This window comes from Scomber scombrus, chromosome 10 (genome assembly GCF_963691925.1).
Source record: "Scomber scombrus chromosome 10, fScoSco1.1, whole genome shotgun sequence".
Classification (NCBI taxonomy): domain Eukaryota; kingdom Metazoa; phylum Chordata; class Actinopteri; order Scombriformes; family Scombridae; genus Scomber; species Scomber scombrus.
This window is the reverse complement of record NC_084979.1, coordinates 3,017,679-3,036,065: the sequence shown is the minus strand read 5'-3', so window position 1 is coordinate 3,036,065 and position 18,387 is coordinate 3,017,679. Positions and strand designations below refer to the sequence as shown.

General features: G+C 42.2%; 2 protein-coding genes, 7 non-coding genes and 1 pseudogene across 9 annotated transcripts; 2 read left to right on the top strand and 8 right to left on the bottom strand.

Moving 5' to 3' along the window:
• Positions 1–819: 819 nt before the first annotated feature.
• Positions 820–1,338, top strand: LOC133987256 (uncharacterized). Its single transcript, XM_062426563.1, has 2 exons — positions 820–845; positions 1,037–1,338. The coding sequence occupies exons 1-2, from the start codon at positions 824–826 to the stop codon at positions 1,336–1,338; spliced, it is 324 nt and encodes a 107-aa protein (XP_062282547.1). The 5' UTR covers positions 820–823.
• A 10,629-nt stretch (positions 1,339–11,967) lies between these two features.
• On the top strand, positions 11,968–12,486 carry LOC133987255 (uncharacterized). Its single transcript, XM_062426562.1, has 2 exons — positions 11,968–11,993; positions 12,185–12,486. The coding sequence occupies exons 1-2, from the start codon at positions 11,972–11,974 to the stop codon at positions 12,484–12,486; spliced, it is 324 nt and encodes a 107-aa protein (XP_062282546.1). The 5' UTR covers positions 11,968–11,971.
• Positions 12,487–13,914: 1,428 nt separating this feature from the next.
• On the bottom strand, positions 13,915–14,037 carry LOC133989397 (5S ribosomal RNA; annotated as a pseudogene).
• A 586-nt stretch (positions 14,038–14,623) lies between these two features.
• LOC133989532 (5S ribosomal RNA) lies at positions 14,624–14,742 on the bottom strand. The gene has a single exon (XR_009926665.1). It is a non-coding gene; the product is annotated as a 5S ribosomal RNA (ribosomal RNA).
• Positions 14,743–15,112: 370 nt separating this feature from the next.
• Positions 15,113–15,231, bottom strand: LOC133989531 (5S ribosomal RNA). The gene has a single exon (XR_009926664.1). It is a non-coding gene; the product is annotated as a 5S ribosomal RNA (ribosomal RNA).
• A 586-nt stretch (positions 15,232–15,817) lies between these two features.
• LOC133989530 (5S ribosomal RNA) lies at positions 15,818–15,936 on the bottom strand. Its single transcript, XR_009926663.1, has one exon. It is a non-coding gene; the product is annotated as a 5S ribosomal RNA (ribosomal RNA).
• A 370-nt stretch (positions 15,937–16,306) lies between these two features.
• LOC133988563 (5S ribosomal RNA) lies at positions 16,307–16,425 on the bottom strand. The gene has a single exon (XR_009925768.1). It is a non-coding gene; the product is annotated as a 5S ribosomal RNA (ribosomal RNA).
• A 586-nt stretch (positions 16,426–17,011) lies between these two features.
• LOC133989529 (5S ribosomal RNA) lies at positions 17,012–17,130 on the bottom strand. The gene has a single exon (XR_009926662.1). It is a non-coding gene; the product is annotated as a 5S ribosomal RNA (ribosomal RNA).
• A 370-nt stretch (positions 17,131–17,500) lies between these two features.
• On the bottom strand, positions 17,501–17,619 carry LOC133989528 (5S ribosomal RNA). Its single transcript, XR_009926661.1, has one exon. It is a non-coding gene; the product is annotated as a 5S ribosomal RNA (ribosomal RNA).
• Positions 17,620–18,205: 586 nt separating this feature from the next.
• Positions 18,206–18,324, bottom strand: LOC133989526 (5S ribosomal RNA). The gene has a single exon (XR_009926660.1). It is a non-coding gene; the product is annotated as a 5S ribosomal RNA (ribosomal RNA).
• Positions 18,325–18,387: the final 63 nt, after the last annotated feature.

The window sequence follows — 18,387 nt, the reverse complement described above, 5'->3', positions numbered from 1 at the left end:
TTTTTATTACTGGATCTGTTGGACTGGCACTATAGACACTGAGCAGTTAACACCAGACAAAACATGATTTCAGCATTATGACAGATGAATTAGCGCAACAGAATCCATGTTGAAGATTAATAGTAATTGTTAGGCCTTTCAACATACAGTATCAGCAGCATTATCAGTACGAAATCGCACAGCGTGGCTGCACAAAATTGGTCACAGTTACATCCACAGATAAACTTACAACAAACACTCAGAGTTGTGTCCTGTTAACCAAATGTATATGGACTGTTGTACCCCTGTAGTGGTTTTAGCTTTCCACACCTGCACGTACAATTTATTCAATTTCTGTGGCTGTTTGTAAACATCAAATTAACAGTCACGTCTTTTGATTAACAGGTGTGCTGAATTGATTGAAAATATCACTGTGATGAGAGATAAATGTCTATATAGCCTTTCATATAACACATGTTTGATGGTAAATAACATTACAGATGTTGTGTCACAAGTTAATCTGGGCGTTACGCTATCACAATTTAACACGGCTAACAGCTAACCCCACACCACGTTCGTGCTGAACACATACATACCTCAGTGTACGTTTCATTTATAGGCTGAGGGACAGTAGAAGCAATTCTTAGGTCGATTTCACATTAGATTCATGACGGAATATGAGATTGACAACAGGAACATTTTTAACTGATTTAATGCTAGTGATGTTAACAGTATTTTGACCAGGCATCGACACAGTCACCTATCACCAGTTAATTCAGCCACCAGTTAATCTGACACACCGGCGAGGCAGCAACTCTCTGTTCAACGCCGTCTTTTCACAGCGATGTGGGATCATGCCTTTCCAAGTAAGTGATTAAAACACACACACACACGCATATATATATATATCCAGCACGTCCATCACGAGGCTGGAAAGAGACGTGGTGAGAAGCGGAGGTAAGTTATCATAAGCACTTTGTTTCACCTGTTGGCTGTGGAAAGCAAATAGCACACACGTCATATCAATACTGATCACATGTGTATTTCATATTTCCAGATTATTTGTTGATGAGCCAGACTGTGACTCGCGCGACCCGGCCCGTTCAGCCCACTGCGTTGTCGTCCTCCTCCCGGCCGAAGCCTGCTGCGCTCACCCCCATTCTGCCGAGGCCTCCTGCGTCCACCCACCTCCAGCCGAGGCCTCCTGCTGCGTCCACCTATGGCCCACCCCCTGTGTCGGCAGCACCCATAATGCTGGTCCTCCCCGCACAGCCACAGGCCCTCCGTCCTGTTGCGTGGGCCATCCTGCACCCAGAGCTTTGTCCCTCCTGCACCAACAGTGAAGGCATTCATGCCTAACAAGTCCTCACGGCCATGTGGGGCTTGCCACGTGCCAAACTCTGGTGGACAGCGGAAGAGGTACACCACTTCCGAGGAAAAAGTGGCTGGAAGCATGCAGAAAATATTTTCCTACTGTCCATCCACTGGGAAGTCTACCACCTCTGGCTTCGACAATGTGTTGTATGACAACTTTGAACACTTTAAGAGTGTCGTGGATGCAGAGTTGGAAAGGAGGACTGTGTAAATACCTGTAAATATGTGTGTGTGTGTGTGTGTGTGTGTGTGTGTGTGTGAATAACTTACCTCTGTCATGCTACTGTTCCTGTGCCATCTGTAGGAGAGAGAAAGAGGCTTGTTTGTGTGTGTTTGTCTCTTTCTTTGTGTGTGTTTTTTAAATGCTCTTTACAGTTTTACTTAAAGTTCTTTTGTTTGTTTTTTATTTATATTGCTGTTAAAATGCACTTTGTAGTATCTGTTCTGGTCTATGTTCAGTATCAAGGCCAATCTTTTTAACCTTAATCAGTTCCAATCTAACACAATCAGTTTACATGCCCTTTAGTGGTTGTTCATGTTCAGATAATGTGTTTCTGTCATGCGTGTTGTTTGTTTGTCTTTGTCAGCTTCATGTCTTTGTGATGTTTGTATGTATTTGTCTGCTTCATGTTTAACAAAAGTTTGCTAAAGAAAACAAAAAAACACAACAGAGAGGAACGGCTTGAGCCTTTATTTGTTGATTGGTCACCTGAGTCTTTGGATAATCATGTTCATTATTGCACTTTAGCCTGTACAAGCCAATTGTTAATTTGTATCTTAAGTACGTGTGTGTTTTTTAATTGTTGAGTGTTTTTGATTATTATTAATGTTATTTATATGTGCCTGTCCTTGTGATGTGTGTATGTCTGTCAGCTCCATGTTTAACTAAATGTTTGCAGATGGTAGTAAATGTTTGTCTCTCGTCTTGTCTCGTGTTCTCGCTCGTAGATCTGTAACTTGTCGTGGTGAGCGAGCTTTAAACTAAACACATCTTGTTTACTTGTGTTTTATATGCATTGCCTTTTAAATGAAACACATTCTGGGTGAAAAATAAAAGTTGTAAAAGTATTTTGGAGTCTCTGTGTGCTTGGGTTTCACAAAGGGTGGGAAAGTGTAAAGAAAAAACACACCAAAGCAAAAGTGAGAGTGCACTGAATACATTCTTACACCCTTTTTCTTAATTCGGCCCAAAAATGTAACAATTAAACACTTTTCCACTTGATTATATGAATCTCATCAGCTACATCAACTCAAACTATGATAATAATAAACAAAACATTCAGCAGACCAGTGGATTTTGATAAACTAGGCCTTGTACATGACATTTCTGGAAATAAAACCTCCCACCAGTGGCCAGCAGATGGAGCTGTCCGTTTTGATCCTTTCTGATCGATCCCAGGGTTGAGCAATAGGGACTTGGGGGGGTCATGAGCCATTCCCAGGCACTTTCTCCACCAAGTCCCTAAACTCCCGTCAACCGACCAATGGTTGAGCGATGTTGAGCAGAGTTGAGCAGCGATCAGCCAATGGTTGAGCCATGTTGAGCAGAGCTCAGCGCTCAACAGACCAATCATTGAGCGAGGATCGGCATACGTCACCTAATGTATTCACTACTCCTTGAAGATCAGGTGCACCGCCTGCCATTGCACTGTCAACGGAGGATTCACTCAGGTAAATTTTATTCTCTTCATCCTTTGCTAGTTAATAATTAGATTTTTTTTAAGGCATGTATTAAGCTGTTTCGATTTTGTAGAAAGAGAAAAGATTCTGTGTCATAACACGGTCGTTGTGTATAAAGGGGAGACGTTGAAGGTGTGTTTTTAGCTGCTGGGTAGACTTCAGTCAACCTAACGCCGTTTTGTCTGTGAGCAACCATATTACTCGTGGATGGTCTCGTTTTAATCGTGTCAATCTAAGCTTTGCAACGGTGTATGGCATGACTATATGTTGAAATAATAAGCTGATTAATGTGTGTCCTGTAACGATAGCTTGCCGGTAAGCTAGGCGCGGCTAGCTAGCTAACGCGGCCACAAGACTGTTTACAAACTTGACGCTGACAATATATCATATGTGTTACAGGAGACTGCTATGGTAATGGAGTCCATCTTTGCCAAGTTCTGGGTACCAGCTGGCCTTGACATTGATGGGATCCGCCTCTTCAAGTCGCCCGAGGCAGTCGACGCACACTGGGTAGTTGCGAGCAAGCACTTCAGTTGCATGCAGGTGGGTTAATGTCTCTGCAGTCATCGTGTGTCAAAACCATTCAAACTTGTGGTAACATTTCAAAATGACACCAGAATAAATAAGGACCTTGCAATATGTTGTGTGTTACAGGATCCCCCTGGCATACAGCTGTATGTCTCTGTGAAGGTGGTTGTGATGAACGGCATCCTGCTGAACAAGTACAAGTGCCGGCGAGGCAGCAACTCTCTGTTCAACGCCGTCTTTTCACAGCGATGTGGGATCATGCCTTTCCAAGTAAGTGATTAAAACACACACACACACGCATATATATATATATCCAGCACGTCCATCACGAGGCTGGAAAGAGACGTGGTGAGAAGCGGAGGTAAGTTATCATAAGCACTTTGTTTCACCTGTTGGCTGTGGAAAGCAAATAGCACACACGTCATATCAATACTGATCACATGTGTATTTCATATTTCCAGATTATTTGTTGATGAGCCAGACTGTGACTCGCGCGACCCGGCCCGTTCAGCCCACTGCGTTGTCGTCCTCCTCCCGGCCGAAGCCTGCTGCGCTCACCCCCATTCTGCCGAGGCCTCCTGCGTCCACCCACCTCCAGCCGAGGCCTCCTGCTGCGTCCACCTATGGCCCACCCCCTGTGTCGGCAGCACCCATAATGCTGGTCCTCCCCGCACAGCCACAGGCCCTCCGTCCTGTTGCGTGGGCCATCCTGCACCCAGAGCTTTGTCCCTCCTGCACCAACAGTGAAGGCATTCATGCCTAACAAGTCCTCACGGCCATGTGGGGCTTGCCACGTGCCAAACTCTGGTGGACAGCGGAAGAGGTACACCACTTCCGAGGAAAAAGTGGCTGGAAGCATGCAGAAAATATTTTCCTACTGTCCATCCACTGGGAAGTCTACCACCTCTGGCTTCGACAATGTGTTGTATGACAACTTTGAACACTTTAAGAGTGTCGTGGATGCAGAGTTGGAAAGGAGGACTGTGTAAATACCTGTAAATATGTGTGTGTGTGTGTGTGTGTGTGTGTGTGTGTGTGAATAACTTACCTCTGTCATGCTACTGTTCCTGTGCCATCTGTAGGAGAGAGAAAGAGGCTTGTTTGTGTGTGTTTGTCTCTTTCTTTGTGTGTGTTTTTTAAATGCTCTTTACAGTTTTACTTAAAGTTCTTTTGTTTGTTTTTTATTTATATTGCTGTTAAAATGCACTTTGTAGTATCTGTTCTGGTCTATGTTCAGTATCAAGGCCAATCTTTTTAACCTTAATCAGTTCCAATCTAACACAATCAGTTTACATGCCCTTTAGTGGTTGTTCATGTTCAGATAATGTGTTTCTGTCATGCGTGTTGTTTGTTTGTCTTTGTCAGCTTCATGTCTTTGTGATGTTTGTATGTATTTGTCTGCTTCATGTTTAACAAAAGTTTGCTAAAGAAAACAAAAAAACACAACAGAGAGGAACGGCTTGAGCCTTTATTTGTTGATTGGTCACCTGAGTCTTTGGATAATCATGTTCATTATTGCACTTTAGCCTGTACAAGCCAATTGTTAATTTGTATCTTAAGTACGTGTGTGTTTTTTAATTGTTGAGTGTTTTTGATTATTATTAATGTTATTTATATGTGCCTGTCCTTGTGATGTGTGTATGTCTGTCAGCTCCATGTTTAACTAAATGTTTGCAGATGGTAGTAAATGTTTGTCTCTCGTCTTGTCTCGTGTTCTCGCTCGTAGATCTGTAACTTGTCGTGGTGAGCGAGCTTTAAACTAAACACATCTTGTTTACTTGTGTTTTATATGCATTGCCTTTTAAATGAAACACATTCTGGGTGAAAAATAAAAGTTGTAAAAGTATTTTGGAGTCTCTGTGTGCTTGGGTTTCACAAAGGGTGGGAAAGTGTAAAGAAAAAACACACCAAAGCAAAAGTGAGAGTGCACTGAATACATTCTTACACCCTTTTTCTTAATTCGGCCCAAAAATGTAACAATTAAACACTTTTCCACTTGATTATATGAATCTCATCAGCTACATCAACTCAAACTATGATAATAATAAACAAAACATTCAGCAGACCAGTGGATTTTGATAAACTAGGCCTTGTACATGACATTTCTGGAAATAAAACCTCCCACCAGTGGCCAGCAGATGGAGCTGTCCGTTTTGATCCTTTCTGATCGATCCCAGGGTTGAGCAATAGGGACTTGGGGGGGTCATGAGCCATTCCCAGGCACTTTCTCCACCAAGTCCCTAAACTCCCGTCAACCGACCAATGGTTGAGCGATGTTGAGCAGAGTTGAGCAGCGATCAGCCAATGGTTGAGCCATGTTGAGCAGAGCTCAGCGCTCAACAGACCAATCATTGAGCGAGGATCGGCATACGTCACCTAATGTATTCACTACTCCTTGAAGATCAGGTGCACCGCCTGCCATTGCACTGTCAACGGAGGATTCACTCAGGTAAATTTTATTCTCTTCATCCTTTGCTAGTTAATAATTAGATTTTTTTTAAGGCATGTATTAAGCTGTTTCGATTTTGTAGAAAGAGAAAAGATTCTGTGTCATAACACGGTCGTTGTGTATAAAGGGGAGACGTTGAAGGTGTGTTTTTAGCTGCTGGGTAGACTTCAGTCAACCTAACGCCGTTTTGTCTGTGAGCAACCATATTACTCGTGGATGGTCTCGTTTTAATCGTGTCAATCTAAGCTTTGCAACGGTGTATGGCATGACTATATGTTGAAATAATAAGCTGATTAATGTGTGTCCTGTAACGATAGCTTGCCGGTAAGCTAGGCGCGGCTAGCTAGCTAACGCGGCCACAAGACTGTTTACAAACTTGACGCTGACAATATATCATATGTGTTACAGGAGACTGCTATGGTAATGGAGTCCATCTTTGCCAAGTTCTGGGTACCAGCTGGCCTTGACATTGATGGGATCCGCCTCTTCAAGTCGCCCGAGGCAGTCGACGCACACTGGGTAGTTGCGAGCAAGCACTTCAGTTGCATGCAGGTGGGTTAATGTCTCTGCAGTCATCGTGTGTCAAAACCATTCAAACTTGTGGTAACATTTCAAAATGACACCAGAATAAATAAGGACCTTGCAATATGTTGTGTGTTACAGGATCCCCCTGGCATACAGCTGTATGTCTCTGTGAAGGTGGTTGTGATGAACGGCATCCTGCTGAACAAGTACAAGTGCCGGTGTGTCAGATTAACTGGTGGCTGAATTAACTGGTGATAGCGGCAGATGTTTCGTGGGCGTGGCCTTTCAGGACCCCATGTCGACTAACCAGGAAATAAACATTCCAATTACTTCGCCTCTCTACCATATTCATTAGTCGGTGTCTTTTGAGACTTTACTAATGTTACAGACACAGTATTCTGGAACATTGATGTATGTGTCAACTAAAATACATGTAAATACTAGACCTCTCACTACGAACATTTCATTCGCTCTCTGGTCGTTTAAAAACAACACGTGTGGGAATCGAACCACCGACCACTATAACTATCTGCGTGTGAACCGGTGTCAACACTGTTACGCCACGAAGAAATCAAAGACGGAGAGGAGATAGTCACATGAAGATTGAACCGTAACAAATCCAGATCTAAAACATGAGTGCATCGTGATATTTTTTATTGCAACCATTTGATATAAAGCAGTCCAATATTTTTTTAAATAGGCTACTGGCTGGCTTTTTCACATTACATTATTTACTGCATCCAAAAGCAAATCTTTAAAAATGGGCAACACGCCAGCTGTGGTGTAGAAAACACATAAATGGAGTCTGAATTAACTGGTGATACTCTGCTGCATGATGTGCTGAATAGTGTTAAGAATATTGTTGTAATCGGAGATATAAATGTGTGCAGCTTTAATATAAAATATAATCAATGGTATACACATGGAACAAGTTAATCTGGGTAAATCACGCTTTGCCACAGCTGACTCCACGCTGCTTTCGTGTTGGGTGTGCACATACTCGAGACTGTTTGTTACACACTGTTAGACAGTCTCAACAGTTTTGACTTGACATCAGATTAATAATAATATTTAATATAAAATATGAGACCGAAAACAAGAACATTTTATTAGAGATTTATTGATGTTAAGTCGATGAATCTACTCCCGACGTTACTCCCACTTTTTTATTACTGGATCTGTTGGACTGGCACTATAGACACTGAGCAGTTAACACCAGACAAAACATGATTTCAGCATTATGACAGATGAATTAGCGCAACAGAATCCATGTTGAAGATTAATAGTAATTGTTAGGCCTTTCAACATACAGTATCAGCAGCATTATCAGTACGAAATCGCACAGCGTGGCTGCACAAAATTGGTCACAGTTACATCCACAGATAAACTTACAACAAACACTCAGAGTTGTGTCCTGTTAACCAAATGTATATGGACTGTTGTACCCCTGTAGTGGTTTTAGCTTTCCACACCTGCACGTACAATTTATTCAATTTCTGTGGCTGTTTGTAAACATCAAATTAACAGTCACGTCTTTTGATTAACAGGTGTGCTGAATTGATTGAAAATATCACTGTGATGAGAGATAAATGTCTATATAGCCTTTCATATAACACATGTTTGATGGTAAATAACATTACAGATGTTGTGTCACAAGTTAATCTGGGCGTTACGCTATCACAATTTAACACGGCTAACAGCTAACCCCACACCACGTTCGTGCTGAACACATACATACCTCAGTGTACGTTTCATTTATAGGCTGAGGGACAGTAGAAGCAATTCTTAGGTCGATTTCACATTAGATTCATGACGGAATATGAGATTGACAACAGGAACATTTTTAACTGATTTAATGCTAGTGATGTTAACAGTATTTTGACCAGGCATCGACACAGTCACCTATCACCAGTTAATTCAGCCACCAGTTAATCTGACACACCGGTGTGTCAGATTAACTGGTGGCTGAATTAACTGGTGATAGCGGCAGATGTTTCGTGGGCGTGGCCTTTCAGGACCCCATGTCGACTAACCAGGAAATAAACATTCCAATTACTTCGCCTCTCTACCATATTCATTAGTCGGTGTCTTTTGAGACTTTACTAATGTTACAGACACAGTATTCTGGAACATTGATGTATGTGTCAACTAAAATACATGTAAATACTAGACCTCTCACTACGAACATTTCATTCGCTCTCTGGTCGTTTAAAAACAACACGTGTGGGAATCGAACCACCGACCACTATAACTATCTGCGTGTGAACCGGTGTCAACACTGTTACGCCACGAAGAAATCAAAGACGGAGAGGAGATAGTCACATGAAGATTGAACCGTAACAAATCCAGATCTAAAACATGAGTGCATCGTGATATTTTTTATTGCAACCATTTGATATAAAGCAGTCCAATATTTTTTTAAATAGGCTACTGGCTGGCTTTTTCACATTACATTATTTACTGCATCCAAAAGCAAATCTTTAAAAATGGGCAACACGCCAGCTGTGGTGTAGAAAACACATAAATGGAGTCTGAATTAACTGGTGATACTCTGCTGCATGATGTGCTGAATAGTGTTAAGAATATTGTTGTAATCGGAGATATAAATGTGTGCAGCTTTAATATAAAATATAATCAATGGTATACACATGGAACAAGTTAATCTGGGTAAATCACGCTTTGCCACAGCTGACTCCACGCTGCTTTCGTGTTGGGTGTGCACATACTCGAGACTGTTTGTTACACACTGTTAGACAGTCTCAACAGTTTTGACTTGACATCAGATTAATAATAATATTTAATATAAAATATGAGACCGAAAACAAGAACATTTTATTAGAGATTTATTGATGTTAAGTCGATGAATCTACTCCCGACGTTACTCCCACTTTTTTATTACTGGATCTGTTGGACTGGCACTATAGACACTGAGCAGTTAACACCAGACAAAACATGATTTCAGCATTATGACAGATGAATTAGCGCAACAGAATCCATGTTGAAGATTAATAGTAATTGTTAGGCCTTTCAACATACAGTATCAGCAGCATTATCAGTACGAAATCGCACAGCGTGGCTGCACAAAATTGGTCACAGTTACATCCACAGATAAACTTACAACAAACACTCAGAGTTGTGTCCTGTTAACCAAATGTATATGGACTGTTGTACCCCTGTAGTGGTTTTAGCTTTCCACACCTGCACGTACAATTTATTCAATTTCTGTGGCTGTTTGTAAACATCAAATTAACAGTCACGTCTTTTGATTAACAGGTGTGCTGAATTGATTGAAAATATCACTGTGATGAGAGATAAATGTCTATATAGCCTTTCATATAACACATGTTTGATGGTAAATAACATTACAGATGTTGTGTCACAAGTTAATCTGGGCGTTACGCTATCACAATTTAACACGGCTAACAGCTAACCCCACACCACGTTCGTGCTGAACACATACATACCTCAGTGTACGTTTCATTTATAGGCTGAGGGACAGTAGAAGCAATTCTTAGGTCGATTTCACATTAGATTCATGACGGAATATGAGATTGACAACAGGAACATTTTTAACTGATTTAATGCTAGTGATGTTAACAGTATTTTGACCAGGCATCGACACAGTCACCTATCACCAGTTAATTCAGCCACCAGTTAATCTGACACAGGTGTGTCAGATTAACTGGTGGCTGAATTAACTGGTGATAGCGGCAGATGTTTCGTGGGCGTGGCCTTTCAGGACCCCATGTCGACTAACCAGGAAATAAACATTCCAATTACTTCGCCTCTCTACCATATTCATTAGTCGGTGTCTTTTGAGACTTTACTAATGTTACAGACACAGTATTCTGGAACATTGATGTATGTGTCAACTAAAATACATGTAAATACTAGACCTCTCACTACGAACATTTCATTCGCTCTCTGGTCGTTTAAAAACAACACGTGTGGGAATCGAACCACCGACCACTATAACTATCTGCGTGTGAACCGGTGTCAACACTGTTACGCCACGAAGAAATCAAAGACGGAGAGGAGATAGTCACATGAAGATTGAACCGTAACAAATCCAGATCTAAAACATGAGTGCATCGTGATATTTTTTATTGCAACCATTTGATATAAAGCAGTCCAATATTTTTTTAAATAGGCTACTGGCTGGCTTTTTCACATTACATTATTTACTGCATCCAAAAGCAAATCTTTAAAAATGGGCAACACGCCAGCTGTGGTGTAGAAAACACATAAATGGAGTCTGAATTAACTGGTGATACTCTGCTGCATGATGTGCTGAATAGTGTTAAGAATATTGTTGTAATCGGAGATATAAATGTGTGCAGCTTTAATATAAAATATAATCAATGGTATACACATGGAACAAGTTAATCTGGGTAAATCACGCTTTGCCACAGCTGACTCCACGCTGCTTTCGTGTTGGGTGTGCACATACTCGAGACTGTTTGTTACACACTGTTAGACAGTCTCAACAGTTTTGACTTGACATCAGATTAATAATAATATTTAATATAAAATATGAGACCGAAAACAAGAACATTTTATTAGAGATTTATTGATGTTAAGTCGATGAATCTACTCCCGACGTTACTCCCACTTTTTTATTACTGGATCTGTTGGACTGGCACTATAGACACTGAGCAGTTAACACCAGACAAAACATGATTTCAGCATTATGACAGATGAATTAGCGCAACAGAATCCATGTTGAAGATTAATAGTAATTGTTAGGCCTTTCAACATACAGTATCAGCAGCATTATCAGTACGAAATCGCACAGCGTGGCTGCACAAAATTGGTCACAGTTACATCCACAGATAAACTTACAACAAACACTCAGAGTTGTGTCCTGTTAACCAAATGTATATGGACTGTTGTACCCCTGTAGTGGTTTTAGCTTTCCACACCTGCACGTACAATTTATTCAATTTCTGTGGCTGTTTGTAAACATCAAATTAACAGTCACGTCTTTTGATTAACAGGTGTGCTGAATTGATTGAAAATATCACTGTGATGAGAGATAAATGTCTATATAGCCTTTCATATAACACATGTTTGATGGTAAATAACATTACAGATGTTGTGTCACAAGTTAATCTGGGCGTTACGCTATCACAATTTAACACGGCTAACAGCTAACCCCACACCACGTTCGTGCTGAACACATACATACCTCAGTGTACGTTTCATTTATAGGCTGAGGGACAGTAGAAGCAATTCTTAGGTCGATTTCACATTAGATTCATGACGGAATATGAGATTGACAACAGGAACATTTTTAACTGATTTAATGCTAGTGATGTTAACAGTATTTTGACCAGGCATCGACACAGTCACCTATCACCAGTTAATTCAGCCACCAGTTAATCTGACACACCGGCGAGGCAGCAACTCTCTGTTCAACGCCGTCTTTTCACAGCGATGTGGGATCATGCCTTTCCAAGTAAGTGATTAAAACACACACACACACGCATATATATATATATCCAGCACGTCCATCACGAGGCTGGAAAGAGACGTGGTGAGAAGCGGAGGTAAGTTATCATAAGCACTTTGTTTCACCTGTTGGCTGTGGAAAGCAAATAGCACACACGTCATATCAATACTGATCACATGTGTATTTCATATTTCCAGATTATTTGTTGATGAGCCAGACTGTGACTCGCGCGACCCGGCCCGTTCAGCCCACTGCGTTGTCGTCCTCCTCCCGGCCGAAGCCTGCTGCGCTCACCCCCATTCTGCCGAGGCCTCCTGCGTCCACCCACCTCCAGCCGAGGCCTCCTGCTGCGTCCACCTATGGCCCACCCCCTGTGTCGGCAGCACCCATAATGCTGGTCCTCCCCGCACAGCCACAGGCCCTCCGTCCTGTTGCGTGGGCCATCCTGCACCCAGAGCTTTGTCCCTCCTGCACCAACAGTGAAGGCATTCATGCCTAACAAGTCCTCACGGCCATGTGGGGCTTGCCACGTGCCAAACTCTGGTGGACAGCGGAAGAGGTACACCACTTCCGAGGAAAAAGTGGCTGGAAGCATGCAGAAAATATTTTCCTACTGTCCATCCACTGGGAAGTCTACCACCTCTGGCTTCGACAATGTGTTGTATGACAACTTTGAACACTTTAAGAGTGTCGTGGATGCAGAGTTGGAAAGGAGGACTGTGTAAATACCTGTAAATATGTGTGTGTGTGTGTGTGTGTGTGTGTGTGTGTGTGAATAACTTACCTCTGTCATGCTACTGTTCCTGTGCCATCTGTAGGAGAGAGAAAGAGGCTTGTTTGTGTGTGTTTGTCTCTTTCTTTGTGTGTGTTTTTTAAATGCTCTTTACAGTTTTACTTAAAGTTCTTTTGTTTGTTTTTTATTTATATTGCTGTTAAAATGCACTTTGTAGTATCTGTTCTGGTCTATGTTCAGTATCAAGGCCAATCTTTTTAACCTTAATCAGTTCCAATCTAACACAATCAGTTTACATGCCCTTTAGTGGTTGTTCATGTTCAGATAATGTGTTTCTGTCATGCGTGTTGTTTGTTTGTCTTTGTCAGCTTCATGTCTTTGTGATGTTTGTATGTATTTGTCTGCTTCATGTTTAACAAAAGTTTGCTAAAGAAAACAAAAAAACACAACAGAGAGGAACGGCTTGAGCCTTTATTTGTTGATTGGTCACCTGAGTCTTTGGATAATCATGTTCATTATTGCACTTTAGCCTGTACAAGCCAATTGTTAATTTGTATCTTAAGTACGTGTGTGTTTTTTAATTGTTGAGTGTTTTTGATTATTATTAATGTTATTTATATGTGCCTGTCCTTGTGATGTGTGTATGTCTGTCAGCTCCATGTTTAACTAAATGTTTGCAGATGGTAGTAAATGTTTGTCTCTCGTCTTGTCTCGTGTTCTCGCTCGTAGATCTGTAACTTGTCGTGGTGAGCGAGCTTTAAACTAAACACATCTTGTTTACTTGTGTTTTATATGCATTGCCTTTTAAATGAAACACATTCTGGGTGAAAAATAAAAGTTGTAAAAGTATTTTGGAGTCTCTGTGTGCTTGGGTTTCACAAAGGGTGGGAAAGTGTAAAGAAAAAACACACCAAAGCAAAAGTGAGAGTGCACTGAATACATTCTTACACCCTTTTTCTTAATTCGGCCCAAAAATGTAACAATTAAACACTTTTCCACTTGATTATATGAATCTCATCAGCTACATCAACTCAAACTATGATAATAATAAACAAAACATTCAGCAGACCAGTGGATTTTGATAAACTAGGCCTTGTACATGACATTTCTGGAAATAAAACCTCCCACCAGTGGCCAGCAGATGGAGCTGTCCGTTTTGATCCTTTCTGATCGATCCCAGGGTTGAGCAATAGGGACTTGGGGGGGTCATGAGCCATTCCCAGGCGGTCTCCCATCCAAGTACTAACCAGGCCCGACCCTGCTTAGCTTCCGAGATCAGACGAGATCGGGCGTGTTCAGGGTGGTATGGCCGTAAGCGAAGAAACAGCCAGCAGAAAGCCCATTTAAAGCTACGCCAGGGCCCGTTATACCCGTCCCTGTCACTGGAGGAAATTAAATGGAACATTTCACACATTCTATTCGCTCTGCACATAATACACGTCACATGCAGCGGATGCCACCATACCATCAGCCACATATACCTAATCTTTGCACTTTATTCCACATCATTCCTACCTACAGTGCCTTCAAATACTCATTGATATCTCACATATTTACCGTATACTACCTATTTGCCCATATAATCATTATTTACTAAAGCACACTTTCCCCCATTCAGCCCAGTGTGCAAAGGACAACACTTGATATGAAAACTCACATTCATGATATACTGTGTATATAGCTAGGGGATTGATTAGGGATATCACAAAACTGCACACCCGATCCTATTATCAAATCTTTTATATGTGATTTGCCTTAGATCCTATGAATATGTATACGTTTTGTTTTTTTGTTTTTTTTTAATTTTATTTCATTCATATGGACGTAATGTACAGTACCAGTCAAAGGTTTGGACACACTGCTCAATTCAAGACTAGTGGGCTCATGACAGCTGAGAGGAAAAAGCTTACAGCACCTGGTATTCCCAGGCGGTCTCCCATCCAAGTACTAACCAGGCCCGACCCTGCTTAGCTTCCGAGATCAGACGAGATCGGGCGTGTTCAGGGTGGTATGGCCGTAAGCGAGGAAACAGCCAGCAGAAAGCCTATTTAAAGATGCTGTGACACCACTGACAGTTCCTCTCACCATCTGAGTGGCGGATAATGGGGTCTCAGCCATCAAACACATGCTATACTTTAACATTACTTTCATAGGAATTGTTGTTTTCTCAGGCTATTTGTGTACATGCGCTTATAAGATGATTGCGGGCTTTTAACAGGCTGTAACAGTGACAACAGGAACCCTCAAAACTACTTGGAAAGTGAGGCGTCTCAGTGCCACCTCTCTGCCCTGCATACACACACAGCTGGAATGATTGCAGCTTTGCTTCTCAAAGCCCTGTGTGCGGCGATGGAGCAACAGCGCCCTCCTCTGGTGACAGCTGAGAGGAAAAAGCTTACAGCACCTGGTATTCCCAGGCGGTCTCCCATCCAAGTACTAACCAGGCCCGACCCTGCTTAGCTTCCGAGATCAGACGAGATCGGGCGTGTTCAGGGTGGTATGGCCGTAAGCGAAGAAACAGCCAGCAGAAAGCCCATTTAAAGCTACGCCAGGGCCCGTTATACCCGTCCCTGTCACTGGAGGAAATTAAATGGAACATTTCACACATTCTATTCGCTCTGCACATAATACACGTCACATGCAGCGGATGCCACCATACCATCAGCCACATATACCTAATCTTTGCACTTTATTCCACATCATTCCTACCTACAGTGCCTTCAAATACTCATTGATATCTCACATATTTACCGTATACTACCTATTTGCCCATATAATCATTATTTACTAAAGCACACTTTCCCCCATTCAGCCCAGTGTGCAAAGGACAACACTTGATATGAAAACTCACATTCATGATATACTGTGTATATAGCTAGGGGATTGATTAGGGATATCACAAAACTGCACACCCGGTCCTATTATCAAATCTTTTATATGTGATTTGCCTTAGATCCTATGAATATGTATACGTTTTTTTTTTGTTTTTTTTTTAAATTTTATTTCATTCATATGGACGTAATGTACAGTACCAGTCAAAGGTTTGGACACACTGCTCAATTCAAGACTAGTGGGCTCATGACAGCTGAGAGGAAAAAGCTTACAGCACCTGGTATTCCCAGGCGGTCTCCCATCCAAGTACTAACCAGGCCCGACCCTGCTTAGCTTCCGAGATCAGACGAGATCGGGCGTGTTCAGGGTGGTATGGCCGTAAGCGAGGAAACAGCCAGCAGAAAGCCTATTTAAAGATGCTGTGACACCACTGACAGTTCCTCTCACCATCTGAGTGTCGGATAATGGGGTCTCAGCCATCAAACACATGCTATACTTTAACATTACTTTCATAGGAATTGTTGTTTTCTCAGGCTATTTGTGTACATGCGCTTATAAGATGATTGCGGGCTTTTAACAGGCTGTAACAGTGACAACAGGAACCCTCAAAACTACTTGGAAAGTGAGGCGTCTCAGTGCCACCTCTCTGCCCTGCATACACACACAGCTGGAATGATTGCAGCTTTGCTTCTCAAAGCCCTGTGTGCGGCGATGGAGCAACAGCGCCCTCCTCTGGTGACAGCTGAGAGGAAAAAGCTTACAGCACCTGGTATTCCCAGGCGGTCTCCCATCCAAGTACTAACCAGGCCCGACCCTGCTTAGCTTCCGAGATCAGACGAGATCGGGCGTGTTCAGGGTGGTATGGCCGTAGGCGAAGAAACAGCCAGCAGAAAGCCCATTTAAAGCTACGCCAGGGCCCGTTATACCCGTCCCTGTCACTGAAGGAAATTAAATGGAACATTTCACACATTCTATTCGCTCTGCACATAATACACGTCACATGCAGCGGATGCCACCATACCATCAGCCACATATACCTAATCTTTGCACTTTATTCCACATCATTCCTACCTACAGTGCCTTCAAATACTCATTGATATCTCACATATTTACCGTATACTACCTATTTGCCCATATAATCATTATTTACTAAAGCACACTTTCCCCCATTCAGCCCAGTGTGCAAAGGACAACACTTGATATGAAAACTCACATTCATGATATACTGTGTATATAGCTAGGGGATTGATTAGGGATATCACAAAACTGCACACCCGGTCCTATTATCAAATCTTTTATATGTGATTTGCCTTAGATCCTATGAATATGTATACGTTTTTTTTTTGTTTTTTTTTTTAATTTTATTTCATTCATATGGACGTAATGTACAGTACCAGTCAAAGGTTTGGACACACTGCTCAATTCAAGACTAGTGGGCTCATGACAGCTGAGAGGAAAAAGCTTACAGCACCTGGTATTCCCAGGCGGTCTCCCATCCAAGTACTAACCAGGCCCGACCCTGCTTAGCTTCCGAGATCAGACGAGATCGGGCGTGTTCAGGGTGGTATGGCCGTAAGCGAGGAAACAGCCAGCAGAAAGCCTATTTAAAGATGCTGTGACACCACTGACAGTTGCTCTCACCATCTGAGTGTCGGATAATGGGGTCTCAGCCATCAAACACATGCTATACTTTAACATTACTTTCATAGGAATTGTTGTTTTCTCAGGCTATTTGTGTACATGCGCTTATAAGATGATTGCGGGCTTTTAACAGGCTGTAACAGTGACAACACGAACCCTCAAAACTACTTGGAAAGTGAGGCGTCTCAGTGCCACCTCTCTGCCCTGCATACACACACAGCTGGAATGATTGCAGCTTTGCTTCTCAAAGCCCTGTGTGCGGCGATGGAGCAACAGCGCCCTCCTCTGGTGACAGCTGAGAGGAAAAAGCTTACAGCACCTGGTATTCCCAGGCGGTCTCCCATCCAAGTACTAACCAGGCCCGACCCTGCTTAGCTTCCGAGATCAGACGAGATCGGGCGTGTTCAGGGTGGTATGGCCGTAAGCGAAGAAACAGCCAGCAGAAAGCCCATTTAAAGCTACGCCAGGGCCCGTTATACCCGTCCCTGTCACTGGAGGAAATTAAATGGAACATTTCACACATTCTATTCGCTCTGCACATAATACACGTCACATGCAGCGGATGCCACCATACCATCAGCCACATATACCTAATCTTTGCACTTTATTCCACATCATTCCTACCTACAGTGCCTTCAAATACTCATTGATATCTCACATATTTACCGTATACTACCTATTTGCCCATATAATCATTATTTACTAAAGCACACTTTCCCCCATTCAGCCCAGTGTGCAAAGGACAACACTTGATATGAAAACTCACATTCATGATATACTGTGTATATAGCTAGGGGATTGATTAGGGATATCACAAAACTGCACACCCGGTCCTATTATCAAATCTTTTATATGTGATTTGCCTTAGATCCTATGAATATGTATACGTTTTTTTTTTTGTTTTTTTTTTAATTTTATTTCATTCATATGGACGTAATGTACAGTACCAGTCAAAGGTTTGGACACACTGCTCAATTCAAGACTAGTGGGCTCATGACAGCTGAGAGGAAAAAGCTTACAGCACCTGGTATTCCCAGGCGGTCTCCCATCCAAGTACTAACCAGGCCCGACCCTGCTTAGCTTCCGAGATCAGACGAGATCGGGCGTGTTCAGGGTGGTATGGCCGTAAGCGAGGAAACAGCCAGCAGAAAGCCTATTTAAAGATGCTGTGACACCACTGACAGTTGCTCTCAC